General features: G+C 39.6%; 2 protein-coding genes and 1 long non-coding RNA gene across 3 annotated transcripts; all 3 read right to left on the bottom strand.

The window, feature by feature from the left end:
- Positions 1–700: 700 nt before the first annotated feature.
- LOC105010843 (syncollin) lies at positions 701–1,296 on the bottom strand. The gene has a single exon (XM_010870492.4). It carries the CDS (start codon positions 1,280–1,282, stop codon positions 887–889), a length of 396 nt encoding a protein of 131 aa, XP_010868794.1. The 5' UTR covers positions 1,283–1,296; the 3' UTR covers positions 701–886.
- Positions 1,297–14,090: 12,794 nt separating this feature from the next.
- Positions 14,091–16,699, bottom strand: LOC105010845. Its single transcript, XR_828039.5, has 6 exons — positions 16,528–16,699; positions 15,778–15,802; positions 15,628–15,681; positions 15,397–15,471; positions 15,169–15,265; positions 14,091–15,037 (listed from the first exon to the last, which is right to left on the bottom strand). It is a non-coding gene; the product is annotated as an uncharacterized LOC105010845 (long non-coding RNA).
- A 207-nt stretch (positions 16,700–16,906) lies between these two features.
- Positions 16,907–22,495, bottom strand: ehd2a (EH-domain containing 2a). The gene is made up of 6 exons (XM_010870519.3): positions 22,111–22,495; positions 21,782–21,958; positions 21,195–21,292; positions 19,308–19,720; positions 18,996–19,160; positions 16,907–18,042 (listed from the first exon to the last, which is right to left on the bottom strand). The coding sequence occupies exons 1-6, from the start codon at positions 22,314–22,316 to the stop codon at positions 17,500–17,502; spliced, it is 1,602 nt and encodes a 533-aa protein (XP_010868821.3). The 5' UTR covers positions 22,317–22,495; the 3' UTR covers positions 16,907–17,499.
- Between the last annotated feature and the right edge of the window lie 240 nt (positions 22,496–22,735).

Here is a 22,735-nt window from a genome sequence, read left to right as displayed (position 1 = left end):
AGAAAAAATTATCGTTTTGGAATGAACCTCTTCACATGTCATCAATAGTGTTTAATACCACATTGTCCTGACTATGTTAAATCTCTGTCAATAGGGACATTCACAGCTTCCTGCAGCCTAGCCCTGGGTCCTGTTTGGATGTCAGTACCTCCTGCAGAGCTTGCAGGGTTGCCAGACTACAGCGGGAGGCACAGTGCCTGCCTCATAGTATAATGCCAAGTGCCTCATTAGCAGGTGTTTCCCTGCATTCATTGGTCATCTGATTGAATGTATGGGGGCCTAGCCAGTTAAACCCCTGCTATGCTAAGCCTTTCTCTGCTACTGGGTGCAGAGATGGATAGTTTGCCAACATATAATTTACATTGTATCATGTAAACTTTCCTGTAGTTTATCTGTGTGATGTGATATGACAGTTAGCACAGTAGTAGACGACATAACTGTTGGTGGGCCATCCAGAATGTATTGTGGATGTATTGTGCTGAAAACTGTCTTCCAAACAGAGACTATCTACTATCTCCCTTTGTCGGACCCTGCTGGTTCTTTTTCATCACCCCAGAATATATGCTGCCTGGCTATTTGCAACAAATTGTAGTCAATTAGTACATTCAAAATAATACTTTTAAAAACATTGTGCATTTATTACAATGGAAAAATCGGAAACAAAACATATTCCCTGAAAACAAATTCACATAAGACCAAAGATTTTTTTGCAGAAAGGAGTTTATTCTCCAGACACAAGATATCACCATCACGCAGCCATATACTGTCTTGACTGGCAGAGCACAGTGTTTGTCGACTCTTGCATGAACTCTAAACGTCCTCAGGCAAATTGCACAAGGCAATTCTGAAGAAGTATCTGGTGTCGGAGAAGACATGTCCTCTGCCTTTAGCACACACAGTAGTACGCAGAGATGGAATTTTCCCAATTACCAAAAAGACCTTGCATTGAGTCTTTCAGGCGATATTTGATTCCAGCTCCAAACTTGGATCTGGACCCGCGCTTCTTGGTGTATTGCCAAACAGTGAGGCTGCAACCCCTCGCCACCACCAAGGAAGACACGCGGTTGTTCCATTTACGAGGGATGGTAGGGACGTCATCACCTGGGTAGGCATCAAGATACTCTCCCCCGCAACTTTGCTCAAAATAAATGTTACTGTGCTCGAACATGCGTGCACAAAGCTTCACGCCATCTGCATCTTTCAACGCATTGGGTTCCGGGCACTGAGCGTTAAGGACTGCAAAGCACAAAGTGCTCAGGAGCAAAGCGATCGTCACCTTCATGGTTACCTTGTGGATGTGTGGACTGAATGAGTTCAGGTGAGCTATTTAAACAGCCCAAAATACCTGACCATGGGGATATTTCATCATGCGTGAGAAGTTTAGTATGTTTTAGCAGGTGTCCTCAAGGTTTGTGTTTCTAAACCCTATGACATGTGAGATCTGAAAATGAAGTGGTTCTCAAAGATATTCACCACCCATGGACTTTTCCATTAAATTTTGTTATGTAGAAACCAATCAAAATGGATTTACTCAGGAGTTTTTGCCATTAATGCAAAAAAGTCAAAGTAAAAAATAAAATCTGCAAATCTACTTAGAGAGATAAATATAACCCAGAGAGATATAGAGCCTAAACAAAGAGACATAAACATCACAAAAGCAAATGATTACCAACTATAGCTGTAGAGGTGACGGTTAGAAAATCTCTTGAAAATGCCAATGCATAAAATCCCATAACATAATTCAAGAGTTATATTGCAGATTTGCACGTATATTTTGCATTTTTAAGCATTTTTAATGGTCAGAAGAGCTGGCTCACCAAAAACACAATCACTAGTTCTTCCCATCTTACATACCTATTAATATAACCGACAGGTGGTCTTGCGAAGAATTGGCAGGTCTGCCATTGGTGCCCCGTTCTCTTCATACATGAGAGCAGGTTCACACTGAGCACATGTGACAGACCTGCCAATTCTGGTGAAAGAGCTTGGAGACGCCATGGTGAATGTTATGCTGCCTTTAACATGGTTTGGCGATGGGTCAGTGATGGGAGTGTAATCATCAGACAATTTATGAACACATTATCTATTTCCTTAAGATGTTCCTTAAAAGAACTGTTAGCACACAATTAATTGGGATTCCCGATTTAAATTGGGATTCCATGCTATAGAAGAGCACAACAGAGAAGATTTGGTTGCTGCTAACCATTTGGTTTCTCATGGAAGTATCCCTTGCCAATAGGTCAGGGCCCTGGCACTGGCTGCCCTGTAATAATGCGTGAATAAAAACCCACATCAGTGGGTTTTTGCAGATGAGCTTTTTGATAAATTAGGGGCTTTGTATCACCAAACAAAATACCACCTGTTGACATTCTACATTTCTATTTGTTCTTTTGCTTCTAAATAAACATATTTGAAACTGAAATAATATTCAGAAAGACTAATGGAAATATAACTGTTTTTATTTTATATAGCAATGAATGTTTGAGTTAATTTACATATGACCGGAGTGTTACTTGGTGTAAAAGTGGAAAAGAACATACAGTGGATATAAAAAGTCTATACACCCCTGTTAAAATGCCTGTTTTTTGTGATGTAAAAGAATGAGACAAAGATAAATCATTTTTCCACTTTTAATGTGACCTATAATGTGAACAATTCAATTGAAAACCAAATCTTCCAGGGGAGAAATGAAAAATAAAAACCTTACAATACCTTGGTTGCATAAGTGTGCACACCCTCTTATAACTGGGGATTTGGCTGTGTTCAGAATTAACTAATCACATTCAAACTCATGTTAAATAGAAGTCATTAAACACCTGCCATCATTTAAAGTGACTCTGATTAATCAAAAATAGAGGTCAGCTGTTCTGTTTTCCTGACATTTTCTTAGGTCCGCAGAGAGCTTCTAAAGCAGCAGAGGGATCTCATTGTTGAAAGATATCAGTCAGGAGAAGGGTACAAAAGAATTTCCAAAGCATAAGAAATACCATGGAACAGAGTGAGGACAGTCATCATCAAGTGGAGAAAATATGGCACAACAGAGACATTACCAAGAACTGGATGTCCCTCCACAATTGATGAAAATACAAGAAGAAAACTGGTCAGGGAGGCTTCCAAGAGGCTTACAGCAACATTAAAGGAACTGCAGGAATTTCTGGGTGTGTGCTACGTGACAACAATCTCCTGTATTATTGATATGAATGGGTTATGGGGTAGGGTGGCAAGACCGAAGCCTTTTCTTACAAAGAAAATAAATCCAAGCCCGGCTGAAGTTTGCAAATACAATCATTAAGTATCCCAAAAGTGCGTGTGAAAATGTGTTATGGTCTGATGAAACCAAGGTTGAACTTTTTGGCCATTATTACAAAAGGTATGTTTGGCGCAAAAACAACACTGCATATCACCCAAAGAACACCATACCCACAATGAAGCATGGTGGTGGCAGTATCATGCTTTGGGGCTGTTTTTCTTCAGCTGGAACTGGGGCCTTAGTCAGGGTGGAGGGAATTATGAACAGATCCAAATACCAGGAAATGTTGGCACAAAAAATTCAGGCGTCTGTTAGAAAGATGAAGATGAAGAGGAAGTTCACCTTTCAGCACGACAACAACCCAGAGCACACATCCAAATCCACAAAAGCATGGCTTCACCAGAAGAAGATCAAGGTTTTGGAATGGCCCAGCCAGAGCCCAGACCTGAATCCAATTGAACATCTGTGGGGTGATCTGAAGAGGGCTGTGCACAGGAGATGTCCTCGCAATATGACCGATTTGGAGCGCTTTTGCAAAGAAGAGTGGGCAAATATTGCCACATCAAGATGCGCTATGCTGACAGGCTCCTACCCAAAAAGACTGAGTGCTGTAATAAAATCAAAAGGTGATTCAACAAAGTATTAGTTTAAGGGTGTGCCCACTTATGCAACCAGGTTCTTGTGAGTTTTTTTCAGTTTGTTTTTCAATTGAATTGTTCACGTTATAGGTCACATTAAAGGTGGAAAAAGTTCTGACATGATTTATCTTTGTCTCATTCTTTTACATCACAAGAAACTGGCATTTTAACAGGGGTGTGTAGACTTTTTATATCCACTGAATATTGACAAAATAAACGGAATACACATAAAGCAATCATACAAATGTATGAAATGGGTAATGAACATATAAGAGATAAAGAGATATGAGCCTTGTGTATATCCAATTTATTAATTTACTGTAGATTTAAAGAGTTAAAGGTTTCAGGACATGCATAGCAGAGGAGTTGGTTCTGGGGCGTTCATTACAAGACCTTGAAGCGTCACATTTATGATAATCGATAAACATGTTTTCTGTTGATGGAAATGACCGTGTGAAAAGGAACATTTGTGTCTATGGAAATGTGCCAGCTTGGTAGACACACTAATGCTTAATTTCCTCTAACAAGAGTGCCACCTCCTGGTATACACCATGGCAAGTAAAAGGGATTATTGTTTTACGTGGTTATTGAATATTCCATTTAATCAGACAAATATTCAAGTTTTGACTTTTGTTACAAAATATACATGATATGATTTAACATAAGCTATAGGTAACACATTGACAGGTAAGTAGAAAGGACATTTACATAAGTAAATGTGGTGCGCTTGCTAGTTATGTCTAAGGATGGATTTGTGTAACATGCTCTGAGAGTTGCTCTTAGCAATGTAATTTATCAGGTTTCAAAAATGTATTTAAGGGTCTGAAATTTACAATGGATTACAGTGAGAAGAATGTTCACTTTCTGGACATAAAAACAAGGGTACCCTATCCACTACCTTATGCCATAAAGAAACCAATAAAAACACTCTCTTGTTGGCAAGCAGCTTTCACCTAACTCTTTTTCTAAAAGTATTTATTTTTACTCATGTATATGTATATGTAACACTATCTCAGATTTTCTGGAAAAAGCTAATGAGATGAGAGCTAGATTTGTATAGTGTGGGTTTGCGAAGTGGTGCATTCAGAGGGCTTACGAAGTGGTACTGTGAATACGCCACACAGAATTGTATCACCTCTAATTCTCCCCACTTGCATGGGATGACACCAGTTTTTAGAAAACACTGGCATATTTTTTAATCGGACCCTGAACAAGCCCCTATCTTTACAAATCTGCCCCTGTTTGTGTACAAACGAAGAAAACTCGAGAGATTTTTTGGACCATGTTGATTTTGCATTTTACAAGACAGAGGGGTCACGGTTCAGTGTTGGTAGGACACAAGGCATAGAGCTGTAGAACATCCCTTTATTACCTTTCTTCCATGAAAACAAAAATAACAAAAGGGGAGTACAACCATGACTGAAGGGCAGCAAACACAAAGTTATCTCAAACCAGTGACCAACAACTAAGGGAAAAACAGGACAACTTAAACAGGATCCCCAATCAGAGGCAATTGTGAGCATCTGCCTCTGATTTGGGATAATTAAACAGTAGTGCACATAGAAGTACCAAGAGGCACCTCTGCAGTCAAGCCCTGACTGTGGCCTCCAGTCACATAGAGATGCCTAGAGGGACCCCAGCTGGGACCTGACAAGAGGCTTTATGCTGACTACCCGATGGAAAGTACAGCTGTCATAGCTGCGCACACTGTCCAATAACACTTAGAAAACTATTCATTTTTGTCATCTTTACACAAAGTATTTCCCACAAAAACTGTCATTACATTTGTCTCTGACATTTCAGCTTTTTGTTGATGTTGGTATGAAAGAAATAAGCATGAGAGAAAAGATACAGCTCCGACAAAAATTAAGAGACCACTGCACCTTTTTCTTTCCTTTCCAAAAAAGTCAAAAATGATGGTTTTGAGTGAGGAACTGAAGGGTTAAAATAAAGAGACAACTGCAATTTGAATGCTTCGGTTCCTCACAAAAAAATTTGCTTTTCAACTTTTTTGGAAAGGAAGGAAAAAAGTGCAGTGGTCTCTTAATTTTTGCTGAAGCTGTATGGAGGTTTTGGAAGAGGTAATGCAACACAGTAATAAACATGCTGCTGTCCCACAATTTCTCAGTTTCAATATTTGATATGTTATCTTAGTACTATTTTCAATTAAATACAGGAATAAATTATTCGAACAGCGTTGCATTTTGTTTTTATTTGCATTTTATGCAGCATCCCAACTTTTTGGGAAACAGGGTTATATGAATTAAGATGACTTATGCCCTTTAGCTTGGGATACAAAGTAATATGCACAATGAAGGAAATCATATCAGTATGGATCCATCCCATATTATTCATACAGTTCCCTCAGTAGAGATGGATTCAGACCCCCCTCAGCAGAAGAGAATGTTCCAGAATCAGACCTAATTCCCTGTTGCTGTCAGACCACACCCTTGTCCCTGTGAAAAAAAAGGACTGGACGGTTGAATCTGTGAAGTTCTTTAGCTCAGACAAGGCAGTGTCATCTTGCCATCCTTAGTGAAAGCTAAAATAGTACAACTTTGTCAAATGAAATACCCCATGACCAATGGCAGTGCATCTCTTATTTAAACTCCACAGATCACATACAGCAGTCTGCCACTCAATTTTTTTTTAACCAGTTACATTTAATTCCCAAGCTGACTTGCATTTTAACATGTCACTTCTCTTCACCATTCTGTTCCTCAAAGCCTTGAACCCAATTCCAAGAATGAGAATGATGAAGCATTCAAGACTGAGGGTTAGGAATTATACTGTTATTAAACAGTAATAAAAAATTATTATCCATATTTGTTTTATACATGATTACATCTAAATGATAATCCCAAGAACCCAAATATATAGGCGACTGTTCCTGTAGCCAGATTACATTTGCAAATTAGACATACCACAACAACACAATAATTTTACTGTAAGCAAGCAACCAGGGATGTGATCAATTCCTTTCCATTTAGTAATTTCAGAAAGTAAACTTAAATTCCAACATCAATTTAATACTGGAAAAATGATAGTTGGAATTTCAGTACACTTGCTTAATTGACTGACTTCAAATGAAATTTAGCCCAACTCTAGAAGCTACTGCATACAGATATTATAAAGAGGATCTTAGCCGGTTCTGGTCATAATGAGCTCGGAGTTCGTTTATTTTCCGTGCCCACACCTCTGACTATCTGTGCCTTTTCATATGACGTTTAACATTTCTGCTTTTTATAATTGCCACCCTCTCAGAACAAATCAGACAAACTGGTCAGGTTGCAGCTTGCTGTGGGAAAAATAAAAGCATATGCCCATTCATCTTTGAAAGCTCGATTTTCGGTGTCGTTCCCATTTTTGGTATTGTGGTGAAGATAGCTTATATTAAATTGTAAACAATTGCTTTAATTGGATGAACCGCATTAGCGATTTAAATAACGTGATTGAACAACACAGTCGTCTGGACCCTCCCATCTCCCATGTGCTGTCTAAACTGCCGCGATCTACAAATGAGAAGCACCCGTCAATACTATAAATTTCTTATTTAACTTTGTCGACGTCGGGATCGAACCATCACTTGGTCGGGTCCCGGACGGGGTCCGCTAAATGTTGATAACAGGATAAGAAAATGACATTAGTTAGACTAATTAATTAACTTTCCAACATTGATTATTAAGTACCAAGAATACCTAAACTCTCTGCAAATCGAATCCTCAAATCAACAACTAGTGATAACAGAAATTGTGTCGAGGCATAGATTTGGGTGTTATAAAGCATTTTCTCAACTATTGACATCTAGGTTCCATCAGTGTGAAATGAAAGATGTTTGGATCCACCAAGGCTCTTCTTAGAGGTTGCAATGCAGACAAACTAAGCAACCAGACAGGAAAGCCCTTGGTCTTGGAGGTAACCAAGAATCCAATGGCCACTCAATATTTCTCTGCAAATATGCAAGAACATGCCAGATGGACATTGCATGCAGGTACCCTGTATGTGTGTTTGGGTTTCTCCCCCCTGACGTTTCCCTAGGTGTCCCTTATGTTCCTGATTGTGCTCATTGGTGTTTCCCACCTGGCAGTCATGAGTGCATCACTTGACTGCTGAGGTGGACCATCAGTAGACACCCATCCTAATTGCACCTGTTCCTTTTTCTATTACCCAATTGCATCACACATCCCTGGTTTAAAAATCCAGTCAGTTGGTTCTCCCAGAGAGAATATTTTGCTTTACCCCACATGGACATAGACACTCTTGAGATACATACCCTTTTTGATAGAGAGACACTTTGTTCATTCATACATGACTTAATTTAGCACATACATCTCACTTTGTCCTGTTTCATGTGTGTATGTATTGCTGTGGTGTTTTGTTTGGTGTTGTCTAGTCAATTGTTTGCTGTTTAGTCCCTTTTCAACCTGTGTGTTTTGTTTGTCCCTGTGTCCGTAGGAAAACTTTCTAAAAACAATAGTTAGAACTGAGCGGACCACCCACTGTATTTTTGTATTGGTTAGTAGTCAGCTAAGCGGTTCTTGAGGCAGTCAAGTTCAGTTTAGGGGTGTTTGGACTATATTATCTCATTTCTTTGGTCCAGCTCAGCCCCTTTTCCCTAAAACCTTTACCGTGTGTTTATAATAAAAGTTTTATGTTTGACGGTAGCTTTGGTTTTCTGTGTCATTTGTTCTCACTATGCCTTTACACTACACTAATTTGCATGAGTTGTATGTTACGGGTCTCTGTACCATCTGTAACAGACATACATCTCTAAAACCACTCCATTAACTGAGCCTTTATGGTAGACTGGCTAGATGAAAGCCATTCCTGAGTAAAAACCAAATGACATGCCACCTGAAGGTCTCTGAGAGCATCTGAAAAAATTATATCTGGGTGGATAAGACCATATTAGAGTTATTAGGCCAGAATCCCAAGAACTATGTCTGGCTAAAACAAGGCAATGCTCATCACCTGGCTAACACCATCATTTGGTGAAGCTTGGTAGTGGGAGGATCATGATATGGGGACACTTCTCAGCGGCAAGGATTGGGATACAAGTCAGGATTGAGAGAAGGGTGAAGGGAGACAAATAGAGTTCACTAAAGAAAACATGATCCAGGGCACACAGGACCTGAAGATCGCAGTTCTCAGACGCTCGCAATCCAATATGACAAAGCTTCAGAGGATCTGCAATGAATTCAGGTATGCAAAGCTGGTAGACGCATACCCAAGAAGACTTGAAGCTGTGCTCACCACCAAAGGTGCTTCTACAAATAATTAATACATGGTATAAGTACTTATTTACATTAGATACAGTTGTGCTCATAAGTTTGCATACCCCTGCAGAAATTGTGAGATTTTGGCATTGATTTTATATGACGGATCATGCAAAAAAACTGTCTTTAATTTAAGGATAGTGAACATATGAAGCCATTTATTATCACAGAGTTGTTTGAATCCTTTTTAAATCATAATGTAAACAGAAATCGCCCAAATGGTCGTGATCAAAAGTTTACATACCCTTGATTGTTTGGCCTTGTTACAGACTCACAGGGTGACACATACAGGTGAAAATGGCAATTAAAGCTGAATTTCTGTGGCATTTTAAATTGCCATGAGTGTCTGTGTATAAATTGTCAATGATTTTGTTAGCTCTCACATGGATGCACTGAGCAGGCTAGATACTGAGCCATGGGGAGCAGAAAAAGAACTGTCAAAAGATCTGCGTAACAAGGCAATGGAACTTTATTAAGATGGGAAAGGATCTAAAAAGATATCCAAAGCCTTCAAATGCCAGTCAGTACTGTTCAATCACTTATTAAGAAGTGAAAATTTCTGGGATCTCCTGATACCAAGCCAAGGTCAGGTAGACCTAGAAAGATTTCAGCCAAAACTGCTAGAGGAATTGTTCGGGATACAAAGAAAAACCTACAGGTAACCCCAGGAGAAAAACAGGCTGCTCTGGAAAAAGACAGTGTGGTTGTTTCAAGGAGCACAATACGACGATACCTAAACAAAAATTAGATGCATGGTCGAGTTGCCAGAAAGAAGCCTTTACTGCGCCAATGCCACAAAAAAGCCCAGCTACAATATGCCTGACAACATCTTGACATGCCTCACAGCTTCTGGCACACTGTAATTTGGAGTGACAAGACCAAAATAGAGCTTTATGGTCACAAACATAAGCATTAAGTTTGGAGAGGTGTAAACAAGGCCTATAGTGAACAGAATACCATCCCCACTGTAAAGCATGGTGGTGGCTCACTGATGTTTTGGGGGTGTGTGAGCTCTAAAGGCACGGGGAATCTTGTGAAAATTGATGGCAAGATAAATGGATCATGTTATCAGAAAATACTGGCAGACAATTTGCATTCTTCTGCATGAAAGCTGCGTATAGGACGTTCTTGGACTTTCCAGCACAACAATGACCCTAAGCACAAGGCCAAGTTGTCCCTCCAGTGGTTACAGCAGAAAACGGTGAAGGTTCTGAAGTGGCCATCACAGTCTCCTGACCTTAATATCATCGAGCCACTCTGGGGAGATCTCAAACGTGTGGTTCATGCAAGATGACCAAAAACTTTGCATGACCTGGAGGTATTTTGCCAAAACAATTGGGCAGCTATACCACCTGCAAAAAGCTGGGGCCTCATAGACAACTATTACAAAAGACTGCACACTGCCATTGATGCTAAAGGGGGCAATACACAGTATTAAGAACTAAGGGTATGCAGACTTTACTTCATTTCTTTTGCCATGTTTTGTTTAATGATTGTGCCATTCTGTTATGACCTAGAGTTGAATGTGAATCCCATAAGAAATAAAAGACGTGTTTTGCCTGCTCACTCATGTTTTCTTTACAAATGGTACATACAGTGGGGAGAACAAGTATTGGATAAACTCCTGATTTTGCAGGTTTTCCTACTTACAAAGCATGTAGAGGTCTGTCATTTTTTTTATAATAGGTACACTTCAACTGTGAGAGACGGAATCTAAAACAAAAATCCAGAAAATCACATTGTGTGATTTTTAAATAATTAATTAGCATTTTATTGCATGACATAAGTATTTGATCACCTACCAACCAGTAAGAATTCCGGCTCTCACAGACATGTTAGTTTTTCTTTAAGAAGCCCTCCTGTTCTTTACTCATTATCTGTATTAACTGCACCTGTTTGAACTGGTTACCTGTATAAAAGACACCTGTCCACACACTCAATCAAACAGACTCCAACCTCTCCACAATGGCCAAGACCAGAGAGCTGTGTAAGGACATCAGGGATACAATTGTAGACCTGCACAAGGCTGGGATGGGCTACAGGACAATAGGCAAGCAGCTTGGTGAGAAGGCAACAACTGTTGGTGCAATTATTTTGAAAATGGAAGAAGTTCAATATGACGGTCAATCTCAATCTGTTTGGGGCTCCATGCAAGATCTCACCTTGTGGGGCATCAATGATCATGAGGAAGGTGAGGGATCATCCCAGAACTACATGGCAGGACATGGTCAATGACCTGAAGGGAGCTGGGACCACAGTCTGAAAGAAAACCATTGGTAACACACTACGCCATCATGGATTAAAATCCTGCAGCACACGCAAGGTCCAGGCCCGTCTGAAGTTTGCCAATGACCATCAGGATGATCCCGCGGAGGAATGGGAGAAGGTCATGTGATCTGATGAGACAAAAATAGAGCTTTTTGGTCTAAACTCCACTTGCTGTGTCTGGAGGAAGAAGGATGAGTACAACCCCAAGAACACCATCCCAACTGTGAAGCATGGAGGTGGAAACATCATTCTTTGGGGATGCTTTTCTGCAAAGGGGACAGGACGACTGCACCGTGTTGAGGGGAGGATGGATGGGGCCATGTATCACGAGATCTTGGCCAACAACCTCCTTCCCTCAGTAAGAGCACTGAAGATGGGTCATGGCTGGGTCTTCCAGCATGACATTGACCCGAAACACACAGCCAGGGCAACTAAGGAGTGGCTCCGTAAGAAGCATCTCAAGGTCCTGGCTGAAAGTCTGTATTGCCCAGCGACAGCCTGAAACCTGAAGGATCTGGAGAAGGTCTGTATGGAGGAGTGGGCCAAAATCCCTGCTGCAGTGTTTGCAAACCTGGTCAAGAACTACAGAAAACGTATGATCTCTGTAATTGCAAACAAAGGTTTCTGTACCAAATATTATGTTCTGCTTTTCTGATGTATCAAATACTTATGTCATGCAATAAAATGCAAATTAATTACTTAAAAATCATACAATGAGATTTTCTGGATTTTTGTTATAGATTCCATCACTCACAGTTGAAGAGTACCTATAATAAAAATGACAGACCTCTACATGCTTTGTAAGTGGGAAAACCTGCTAAATCGGCAGTGTATCAAATACTTGTTCTCCCCACTACCAATTCTCCAAGGGTATGCAAACTTTTGAGCACAACTGTTACCACTGTGCAGGTTGGTGGTGGTGGTGTAATGGTGTGGGGGATGTTTTCTTGGCACACTTTAGGCCCCTTAGTGCCAATTGGGCATTGTTTAAATGCCACGGCCTACCTGAGCATTGTTTCTGACCATGTCCATCCCTTTATGACCACCATGTACCCATCCTCTGATGGCTACTTCCAGCAGGATAATGCACCATGTCACAAAGCTCGAATCATTTCAAATTGGTTTCTTGAACATGACAATGAGTTCACTGTACAGAAATGGCCCCAACAGTCACCAGATCTCAACCCAATAGAGCATCTTTGGGATGTGGTGGAACGGGAGCTTCATGCCCTGCATGTGCATCCCACAAATCTCCATCAACTGCAAGATGCTATCCTATCAATATGGGCCAACATTTCTAAAGAATGCTTTCAGCACCTTGTTGAATCAATGCCACGTAGAATTAAGGCAGTTCTGAAGGCGAAAGGGGGTCAAACACAGTATTAGTATGGTGTTCCTAATAATCCTTTAGGTGAGTGTATATGCCATTCTGACGAGGACTTTCATAAACAATCTATAGATATGCTGCAACGCTTTAGTGAGAGGGGATTTCATCAGTGGATGCTTACACAGGCTCATAATAGAGCCCTGTCACTCGATAGAAATTAACTGCTTTGCCACTAACGAAAACAAGAACAGACTCAGAAGCCTGATTTTGTGAAGAGATGCAGTTCAAATTAAACAAATAAAAACCCAACTGGAATATTGTACTCAGTGACAGGACTCTAAGTGATGTGTTCAAGGAGGTTCCTGGAGTCAGTTTTAGACGTGCCCCCACATTAAAGGATAAACTTTTAGAGACACCTTTCAGCTCCTAGACGTGATACAACCACCTAAGGGAAACTTCTGCTGTGGTTATTGCAATCCCTGTGGTAATGAGGTTTTAGACTGTTCCCCTTTTCTTTACAAGTACTTTATATGAATTATTTCAAGATTTATAGTCGTTTTTAACTTAAACATGTTTTCTTTACTCCCATATTAGATGTGGATTTTTTTTGGAATGGATGCTTTGGGAATCAAGTTGTCATGTTTGACAGAACTGATGAACTATTATTGAATGCGGTCCATGTTTGATTTTGTGTCAATATTACGTGACTGGCCTTTTTCCAGATCCTAGTGGCCAAATGTTGTAAGTAATTGCAAGTCAAGTGTTTCAATGCTATATAATAGCTTTTTTCCAACATTGGAAATGGACACCCTGATGAAGGTGTAAATGAAACACGTTGTGTTTTTGTATGAGCAGTTTGCCAGTACATTAAAGGCTTTTTAACTTTAAATCCACATTGCCTGGAATTTATTGTTTTATGCTACCCAGTGTGCATTTTCCTTGCTTTTCATCCATCATCTCCAGTCCAAGTGCACCTGTGGTAGATTCTCATGTTTTAACCCTGCTACACCTTCATTCCTAGTTATTTACATCATTGTACATGAAGACCAAGATATCTGGAGCTTTTCACACATCCCTTAAATTCGCAGATATCTGATGTTTTGCCCCACATACACCAACATTGTTAAAAGCTTGCAGGAATTCATGGCGCGCACATGAGAAAAGGTGAACAAGGGCACAAAGTTTTACCCTTGCAAACATAACGTGCATAGTGACGGCATTCTGAATCTCTAGTGAACTGAATCAGTAAGTACAGGTGGATTCAGATCTTTTTAATCACATGTTAGATTCAGTCCACTTTTGATCCATGAACAAAATCATAAAACCGGAAATCAGGGGAGAACTTTATTTGCATGAGTCCATGAGGTTGATCTTCTTTAGGTCTTACATGTTCTCCAATAATTACAAAGTTAACAGTTTTTTATGCCAGAACGTGTAAGAGGCGATCAGTGATACAGTCTATTATCCTCAAAAAAGAAAGGTTCATCCTACATAACACTCTTGTAGGGCATCTTCCAACCTCTCTTAGGGTCTCTATTCATGGAGTCCATGACAGTCACATGGACAGTTCCTAGCAGGAGGTATGGACAGGATGTGTGGGACCCATCAGTAATGGGGCATCACATGTCCTACCTATTGTCCTTTGTTCAGTTGTCAATTACTACTATCATGTGTCGTGTCAAGCTTAATTTACTTTTCATGCCCATTATCTCAGAAACCGCTTGATTCCATCTCATTACAGGACCTTAATATTTATTGTAATAACATTCACTATAATGTTTACTGAAATAACACAAAAAATGTAATGTTAATGAATAAACCTTGTTCATTTTTTTCAACAATAACCAAATAATCCAGCCATCAGAAAATAATATCACAGGGCCGGTAAATGTAGTAAGCTGCAACAACAATGAAAAAAAAGTCTTAATCTAATTGACTGTGCATGTTTGATTTTGTTTGGAAGCATGCACATCTAGGCTGCAATGAAAAATGTGCTATCGTAACTAAAAAACATTTGAGGTGGCTTCATCAAATGGGCTGAGTGCTTGTCAACACACCTTTCCCCCTCAAATGTTGTGATATATTTTACTAATAAACCTTACACTGTCCCTTTTTATCATCTGCCACATTACAAAAAGCAGTGTCACCGTAGGAGCTGAAGCGGTCTGTAGGACGCCTCCCTGAAAGAGCGGGTTTCATCAAGCAGCACCTTTGTCTTCGACACTTGGGGCACCACCATCATTATGCTATCTCAAGGAGACGACAAACAGAGATCAGACTGCGGGGAGAAAGATAGAAGAAAGAAATGTAAGTTGAGTTGGCTGTATGCTGCTACTAGTACCAGTGTACAACAAGCCAAAAATGACAATGCGTTCAGATAAATGTGTATAACTGGAAATTAGTTCTTACCGCCATAGTCGGCACTTGCTTATTTCCCCAATACCTCTTCAATGGCAGCAACTATTGTTGCCATCTTCTGATCGTTGTCCACAAAGCCTGACCCTTCCTGAAGAATATTATATATATATATATATATATATATTTATATACTTTAAATATATTTCTAAAGATTGTATTCATTATTCTGAGCAAACATTTAGTCAAATTAATGAGCTGGATGAAACTGTGATGCTGTACCTTCTTTGAGTGGACCAACTTGCCATTCACTTCCACCTCAAACCACCCAGTTGCCGAGGGTGTGCTTTCACTGGTCTGGATCAAGGGGGGAGAGAGATCACCATAGTTACATAAAAAAAAGAGAGATAATTAAAGTTACATGGTGATCTAACATCGATCACATGGTAACTGGTAACATCAAAAACAAATTATCTACCAATTCTCTACTGTAGGCTTCTTCAAATTACTTACAATCTCAAGGTCCCCTTGAAATTCATCCTCAAGCTGGGTCTTGAGTTTGATGAACTACAGGGAAAAGAAATCAGAATTCAAATGTAGATATAATCATAGTATAGGATTTGATTTCATCATGTCTGAAATAGAAATTGAATTGACACTTACATTGGGTCTGTACCCTCATCCACCACTAAGCATGAAAAACAGAGTGGGATTGATTAGAGTAGCAACATTGTGTCAAACATCAACAACATGCTGTCACTTCAACAATTGTGTGATGTGGCCAAGAGCGATCCAGCAGTCGATTATAATACAACTTGGTACACATGTTCAGTTCAACCACAAGGTGACGATAAAATGGCTACTTTAAAAAAAAAAAAGTTATATTTGAACACAAGGAGGAATTTTTATTTTGCGACCTGTAGGAGTCAGATTGATGGAATTTGGTGCATCTAAGGACAAATGTCTGTCAATGTAGGAGTGTTATGCAGCAAATACTGGTTTTATATTGTACCCCATCAATATTGCTTTCCTATAGTGGACAAATACTGCTGCAGCATGGGTCCGAATCCAGCCCTGTGATATTTCGGCAAAAGCTTTCTATCTATCCAACTATCTCTGTCAACAAAGCATAGAATGCTTAAAAATATATTTAAATAATCGTCAACTATGCCCACACATAACTATGTTTAGAAACCCCTTGACACTGTCAGTATGAATTATTAGCCGGCTACCCGATCTCCTTGCTCTGTCCAGTATGACCAAACGCCACACCCGACCAGCAGATTCAGATTAATGCAACAATACTTGATGGATAACGCTCAGTTGTTCCCTTTTTCTTTTTATGTAATTTTAGACAGCTAACCTTACCTAACGAAAATAGCTAAGCTGCGCTCTAATAAAATAGCAACCTACCAGTAGATGACATGAACTTTCACTCCCATATTTCAAGTCGCAGTGGTCCTTTGATATTGATAGTAGTTGTAAACCGTAGAATTCAGAATGTTTTTTTCTCGTACCACTACTTCCTAAATAACTGATGTTATGGAAGATAAAAGGCGGAGTGACTTGTGAAACATCTTCGAGAGATTATAATACAACGGACGAGGGGAACGCTGGTGAAAAAGGGGTAGAGTTTACAGGCGCTAATAAAATAGTATAAAAACAAATATAGGAACAATATGTGCGTGGTCTTCACTAGGAAAGTAAGTTAATATGACAGTATATACATTTTTAATAGTTTTGAATTCAAACAGACACACATATACATAAACAATCTATTGTGGATACCCCTACAAGCTAGCAAATGGTTTGGCTGGGAAATTCGACCTCCCGACTACGTCATCGTTGTTGTCACACAATTATAAAACGATCTTGCGATGTCTGAGGATGCTGAACTAGTTCAGCGAGTCTAGAATATTCGGAGTCCAAAAGTATAAGTACATTATTAAATACAGGTCTGGAGAAAATTCATTTTTCTTAATCTCTCAGATTTAGGGAAGACCTTTGAATACCTTGATAGATTATGATATAAAACATTTATACATTTTAGAAATCTGTTTGTATTGCAGTTTTGTAATAACTGCATGGGTTTTAAAATTGAAATGAAGAAATATTTCATATTATGAATATTGTTAAGTACATATATATGTGAGCTTAGTAGAGATCGGAAATAATGGGAAAACCCTGCATTGGTTAGTTGACTAGCCTTGTTTAAATAACGGTTAAATTAAAATAATGATTGTGCTTTCCAGTTATTTTAAATGGCATCTTTCAAAATGACTGCATAAGAAACAATAATGGAAAAAACTATTCTTAAGAGAGAGAGGAGGACATACCAGACATATGCTGATTTAAAGAATATAAAATAAAAAATGTAGGATAATCCTAACAATCTAACCCTTTTTGCAAACGTTTGGAAGGTGGCACCAGGTGGGCAGGCAGCTGTCCAGGGAGACCATAGCCCTCCAGCTTTCCCTCAATGAGGTGGAAGGCTAGGGCAAACTCCTCATCATCCAGCAGCCCATCACCATCCACGTCAGACAGCTTCCAGATATGGCCAAGTACCGAATTTGGCAAGTGAGTGCTGACCATCCACTCTTTGGCCTTAGTGCTGCTTAGTTTACCCTCATGTGGACATAGATTGTAAAATATCTCATCATATTTTGGTTTATCTTTTGCTACTACCCAGTCATCACCCTGTATTTCACCACTGTCCCTACTCTGTGTAACTTGCTCAAAGGAATGCCCCTTGTTGATTTCCATGAAAGCTCCATCTGGGATCCCTGGCAGAGTAGCCTTCTTCAGTTCCTTTTGATGTAGTAAAGGCATCAGTTTAGCAATGTCAGTGGACAGTAACTTGTCCAAGGTAGCCATTAGGCTTGGCTTGAGAGTCTTGAACTTTGTGAAATCTTGACCTATAAGTCGTTCCTGAGAATAGAAGAGAGCAGTTTTACAAGCTTTGGTAACTTCAGTGTCTAATAGCATAGATAATCTCTAGCCAAGCCCCCTAGAAAGTTGCTACATGGACTAACTTTAAAGATATGCATAAGATCTGCATATTTTCCAGGGGGGTCACCAGTGGCATCATTAGGCCTAAGCCCCGAATGTATTGTGATCCTAGCGTTGCCTCTGGGGGTCACATTGACCTGTCTATAATATTTCTACACCTCTGTCTCCATGAGTGTTTTTCAGAACCTCTTTTGGATATTTGTTCTTGTTTATTTGGTTGTCGTCCACAATTTACTTTGTAAGTTCTCTTTTTACTTGAGCAATAAAATGTTTTGGTTGTTCTTTTGGAATTTACACAGTGTTTTTTTTAGCTTGTACAATTTCACACAAAATAATGGATACTGCAGGTGTCAAAATAATGATGTGTATTTGTTGATATCGGATTTTCAGACGTGATACATACAAAATGAAATCTGTCCTAAATTGAATGTTCAATTCTCTATGATGTTTATTCCTTCCACAATGATATGTGTTGTAAATTAGGATTTAATGCACGGTTTATGAAGTAGACCAATAAACAACAGGCCACACGATGGAAATCACCCTCTGAGTTAGTTGAAACTACCAAGACAGCTTAGGCAAGAAGATTGTCAGCCTGTTAATTAAATCAACATCAGTTCTGCTTTAATCCTTTTCTGTTTTTATCCCTTATCATTTTTGGGGTCGTTGCAGATTCTTCTACATTGGTTTGTGGGTGACAGCAGGAAAAGCATAACATGACAATGATTTTGAGCTTAGTAATATTAACTGCTTGAGTGATCTATACTATGTACTAATAAAGCAGGCTTTCCTTTTCATGCAGTAATCATATAACATCCACAACAAATATGCAATATAAGTATGCATGCAAAAGAACTGGGAAGGGAGTAAACCTGCATCTTGGCACAGTCTGGGAAGTCACCAGCTGGAACTAGCTGCTGCTGTTGGATCTTGGAGAAGATGAGAGGAAGCTCGTAGATCAGGTTATGTTTCTTGCTCTCCTTACAGAAAATGGTTGGCATCTCTTGCTTCAGATGGCTGATGATATGTGCATGGGCCTAGGAGTGGGCAAGACAACCGCAGAACCAAGTGAGTTCCACTGAAAGAGGTCATTGCAAGGGCACTTAGTCTTCAAGCGTGCTCTGATGTTGAATTAAAGTAGATGACAGTATGTCAAATGTATGGAGACAGTAAAGGTGCCTCACCCTAACAAGGCGTGCCCTCTTAACAATGTCATTGAGTTTCTGTACTGCAGCATTGTGAGGCAGGTTCCGCAAGTCTGCTAAAAGATCAAGCTCTTCAAGCTCCAGCAGTTGACGGTGGTCAGACGTCAGACGTGGCTGTGACCAGAGAGAGCCAATGTAAATTCGTAGTATCTCAGGGGTTTGAAAGACCTTCCCCAGAGACCACATGAGTGCACCATACACTCGCATCAGCTGTTGGGAGTCAACCCTGTCTGCTTTATTCAGCACCACACGCAACTTGTCTTCACAGCCACGCAGAGCTCCGAAGGCCCGGGTGAGCTCATCAGAGAATTCCAGTTTATGAGCATCAAACAGAAGGATGATGCGGTCTGAACGTTCTGCAAACCAGTGCAGCACTGCTGGCAAATCATATCCTGAGAAGAGAAAGAACAGCAAAGTATTTTTATTAATGCATATACAGTACTGCTGAAAAGTTTTAAAACACCCCAATTTTTCAAGTTCAAAGCCAGTGAATAACCTGTAATGGTTTAAAGGTAAGAGGTAAACTGGTTTCGGTTACCAAAAACTGAAAAATAATGTACATTTCAGAGTTACAAATAAAGCTATTATTCAGGGAACAAGTAATGGGTTAACAACTTACAGCTATTCTGCAGCAATTGAAGTAAACTAATAAGCCTTGAAAGTTGACCCTAACAATTCCTAATGGTGTCCCAACTTTTGTTGATTACTTACAATCCAAAAAGGCTATTAACAAAGGAAGACAGGCCATTATAACCCTAAAAAGTATAGGTCTTTCCTTTAGAGAAATTTCAAGGAAAGCCAAGGTGTCAGTGAGGACAGATTCCTACACCATCAGAAGGCACTTGGAAACTGAAGGAAACTCTGACAGTACGAGGTCTGGCAGACCCAAAGCCACAAGAATCAGAAGACACGTTTCTGAGTGTCAACAGCATGCGTAATGGGCGGCACACAGGACAACAGTTTCAAGCACAGCTTAACAATGGTTGAAGTAAGCAAGTCTCAGTTTCAACTGTGAAAAGAACACTTTTTCGTTTGACAGATCGAGTGCCAGTTGAAAAGCCATTGCTAAGATTGCTAAAGAGGCTTGCCTGGGCCATGAAGCAATGCTAGTGAACTGCTGAAAACTGGAAATCTGTCAATCTTTTGTTCATCACAAAGGGTTTTTGTGGGTTGATGAGTAGGCGAAAGGATGGTCCCTCAGCATGTGACAGCAACTGTCAAACATGGAGGAGGAAGCGTGAAAGTCTGGGGCTATTTTGCTGGATCTAGAGTTGCTGACATCCTGAACCAAAACGTCTACCACAGCATTTTGCAGCACTATGCAAATACCCTCTGGTGTATGCCTAATTGTTCAGGAGTTCATCCCACAGCAAGATAGGGTCAGCGCAGTCTCCAGTCTCCAGACATCCCATTCGAGCTGGTTTGGGATTTACTGGGCAGAAGGTCAAAGCAAAGCAACCTACAAGTGCAAGGTGGGAACCTCTGCAACAGTGTGTGGAAGAATCTTCCGAACAATATTGGATTTCCATTGTAGAGAGAATACCAAGAATGTGTTCGGCTCTAATGTCTGTAAAAGGGGGCTACTTTAATGAGTCAAAATGTTGATTACATTTTGTTAAACAAAACCATTCCATTATTTTTTTTTTGTCTCCAATTGTTTATATGTTCTATATAAACATTAATATTCAGTTTAGTGACATCATACATTCTGCTCGCAATCAAGACACACCCTACATTTCAAAATACCAGTATTATATGAGCAGTATGCATGCACTATTCACATAATTGAGGTGTACTAGGACAGTAGTATTTCTCCATTTCATTCCCCATTTTAATTTAGCTGTTTTTTTTTTTCTCAAATCTGACCTCGACTCATTCTCCTCCTGGCGGAAGTTAAAATTCCTGGTGTGTCAATAATGCTGATACTCTCCAGAACCTGATTTGGAAGCTGGGCACATTGGAACCTAGAGAGAAAAAAACAAACATTTATGTGACTGACTGCCTCTGAACTTGCATGTTTTTTAACCACCACAGAAGATTGAAATACAAGTTTTACAATTTGTCATCTTTGGTTGAGGCAAATTTATGTTCCAAAACTCAAATATATCCAACTCTGTTTAATCTTTTTCTCATTTCCCCTGTCTATTGATCAATTTATTTTAGCTTTCTTGAACAAAGTAATCACATTGAGAGCCAATTTTTCATTTACAACGATGACCTGGTCAATAAAAGAGTAATGACTGCAAATAAATACAGTCAAAACAATGTACAATGGAATAGGCAAGACATCAGTAAATTACACTATAAGAAGTTATCCGTTATTATCTATTGTCTCTGTTGCCCCTGTTTTTCCATTGTTGGCAAGGTTTTATATTTCCATCCCTGCATCTCATTATAAACATGTACAGTATATTACCAATATTCACACTGTTTTCCCTGATATCCTCTCTTACCTATTCAGGAAAGTGTTTCCGAAAGAGTTGAGGTGGCGAAAGGGCATTCTGGGGTCTACTGACAGAGCATTCCCTGGGATCAGTCCTTCTACCTCCCCATGCATGATGGCAGTGAAGCTGTCTGTGGTTGGCTCTGGACCAATACGGCTCCCAGGAAAGTCTTGATCAAGGAGATATCTTTCATACACACACAGAATCATAAAGCATACAAATTGGCCTTCGCATGGCAAATATCCAGGATCTTATATTTCAGCTTCTGAATCACGGGACTAACACTTATATTTTTGTTCAGTGTACAATACAATACAGTGTAATAAACTTATAGTCACCTGATAAAAGTAGTCTTCCCTGTCGAGTATTGACCCATCACAAGCACCATTGGTTTGTTGTCAAAATCCGAATCTTCTAAGCTGGGAGAGTGGAAATGATGGAAGCCATATTGCTTCTCTATAGGTAGGAGCTTCTTAAAGTACAGATACTTGAGCTCTTTTGTGACTCGATTGACATCCTCCAGCATTTTTGAGTGTTTGTCCATCAACTCCCCACTAGATATGATAGTAGTTTCCTGTAGAAAAAAAGAACTGTCCTTGAAATATTGCTGAGTCTTTTAAATGTCTGTAGAATTATGCAAAAATACTTTTAGTTTTTTACTTTATCTGACTGAAAAGTACTGATTGCAAAGAACAAGCTGGAAATTGTGAACAGAACAGTGTTCGGAGCTGCCTGATCCTATGCTGCCTCTGAGACATGCTAACAGGCTGGAGATGGGTGTTGACCACAGCTGTTCAAGTAGTTCACACTGACAAAATGTCAACTGGGATTGGGTGGAGGACTGAAACAGTGCATTGTTTTTTACTAAGAAGAGGAATAAGAAATGTTTGAGATAAATTATTATGTTATGCTCATTTTCCAATAGATATCTGAAGACCAGAAGATCAGTCAAAAATATGTGTT

Source organism: Esox lucius, chromosome 7, assembly GCF_011004845.1.
Source record: "Esox lucius isolate fEsoLuc1 chromosome 7, fEsoLuc1.pri, whole genome shotgun sequence".
NCBI classification, from domain to species: Eukaryota; Metazoa; Chordata; class Actinopteri; order Esociformes; family Esocidae; genus Esox; species Esox lucius.
The sequence above is the reverse complement of the archived record's forward strand: the minus strand, read 5'-3'. Positions and strand labels throughout refer to the sequence as shown.

Excerpts from the sequence above, each read along its gene's own strand:
- LOC105010843 (XM_010870492.4), bottom strand. The coding sequence starts at position 1,282 with ATGAAGGTGACGATCGCTTTGCTCCTGAGCACTTTGTGCTTTGCAGTC.
- ehd2a (XM_010870519.3), bottom strand. The coding sequence starts at position 22,316 with ATGGACAAACACTCAAAAATGCTGGAGGATGTCAATCGAGTCACAAAA. Across the intron at positions 19,721-21,194 it reads CAGGAGGAGAATGAGTCGAG|GATATGATTTGCCAGCAGTG; the intron begins GTCAGATTTGAG and ends TTCTCTTCTCAG. Across the intron at positions 18,043-18,995 it reads CAGACTGTGCCAAGATGCAG|GAACGACTTATAGGTCAAGA; the intron begins GTTTACTCCCTT and ends TTCTATTCTCAG.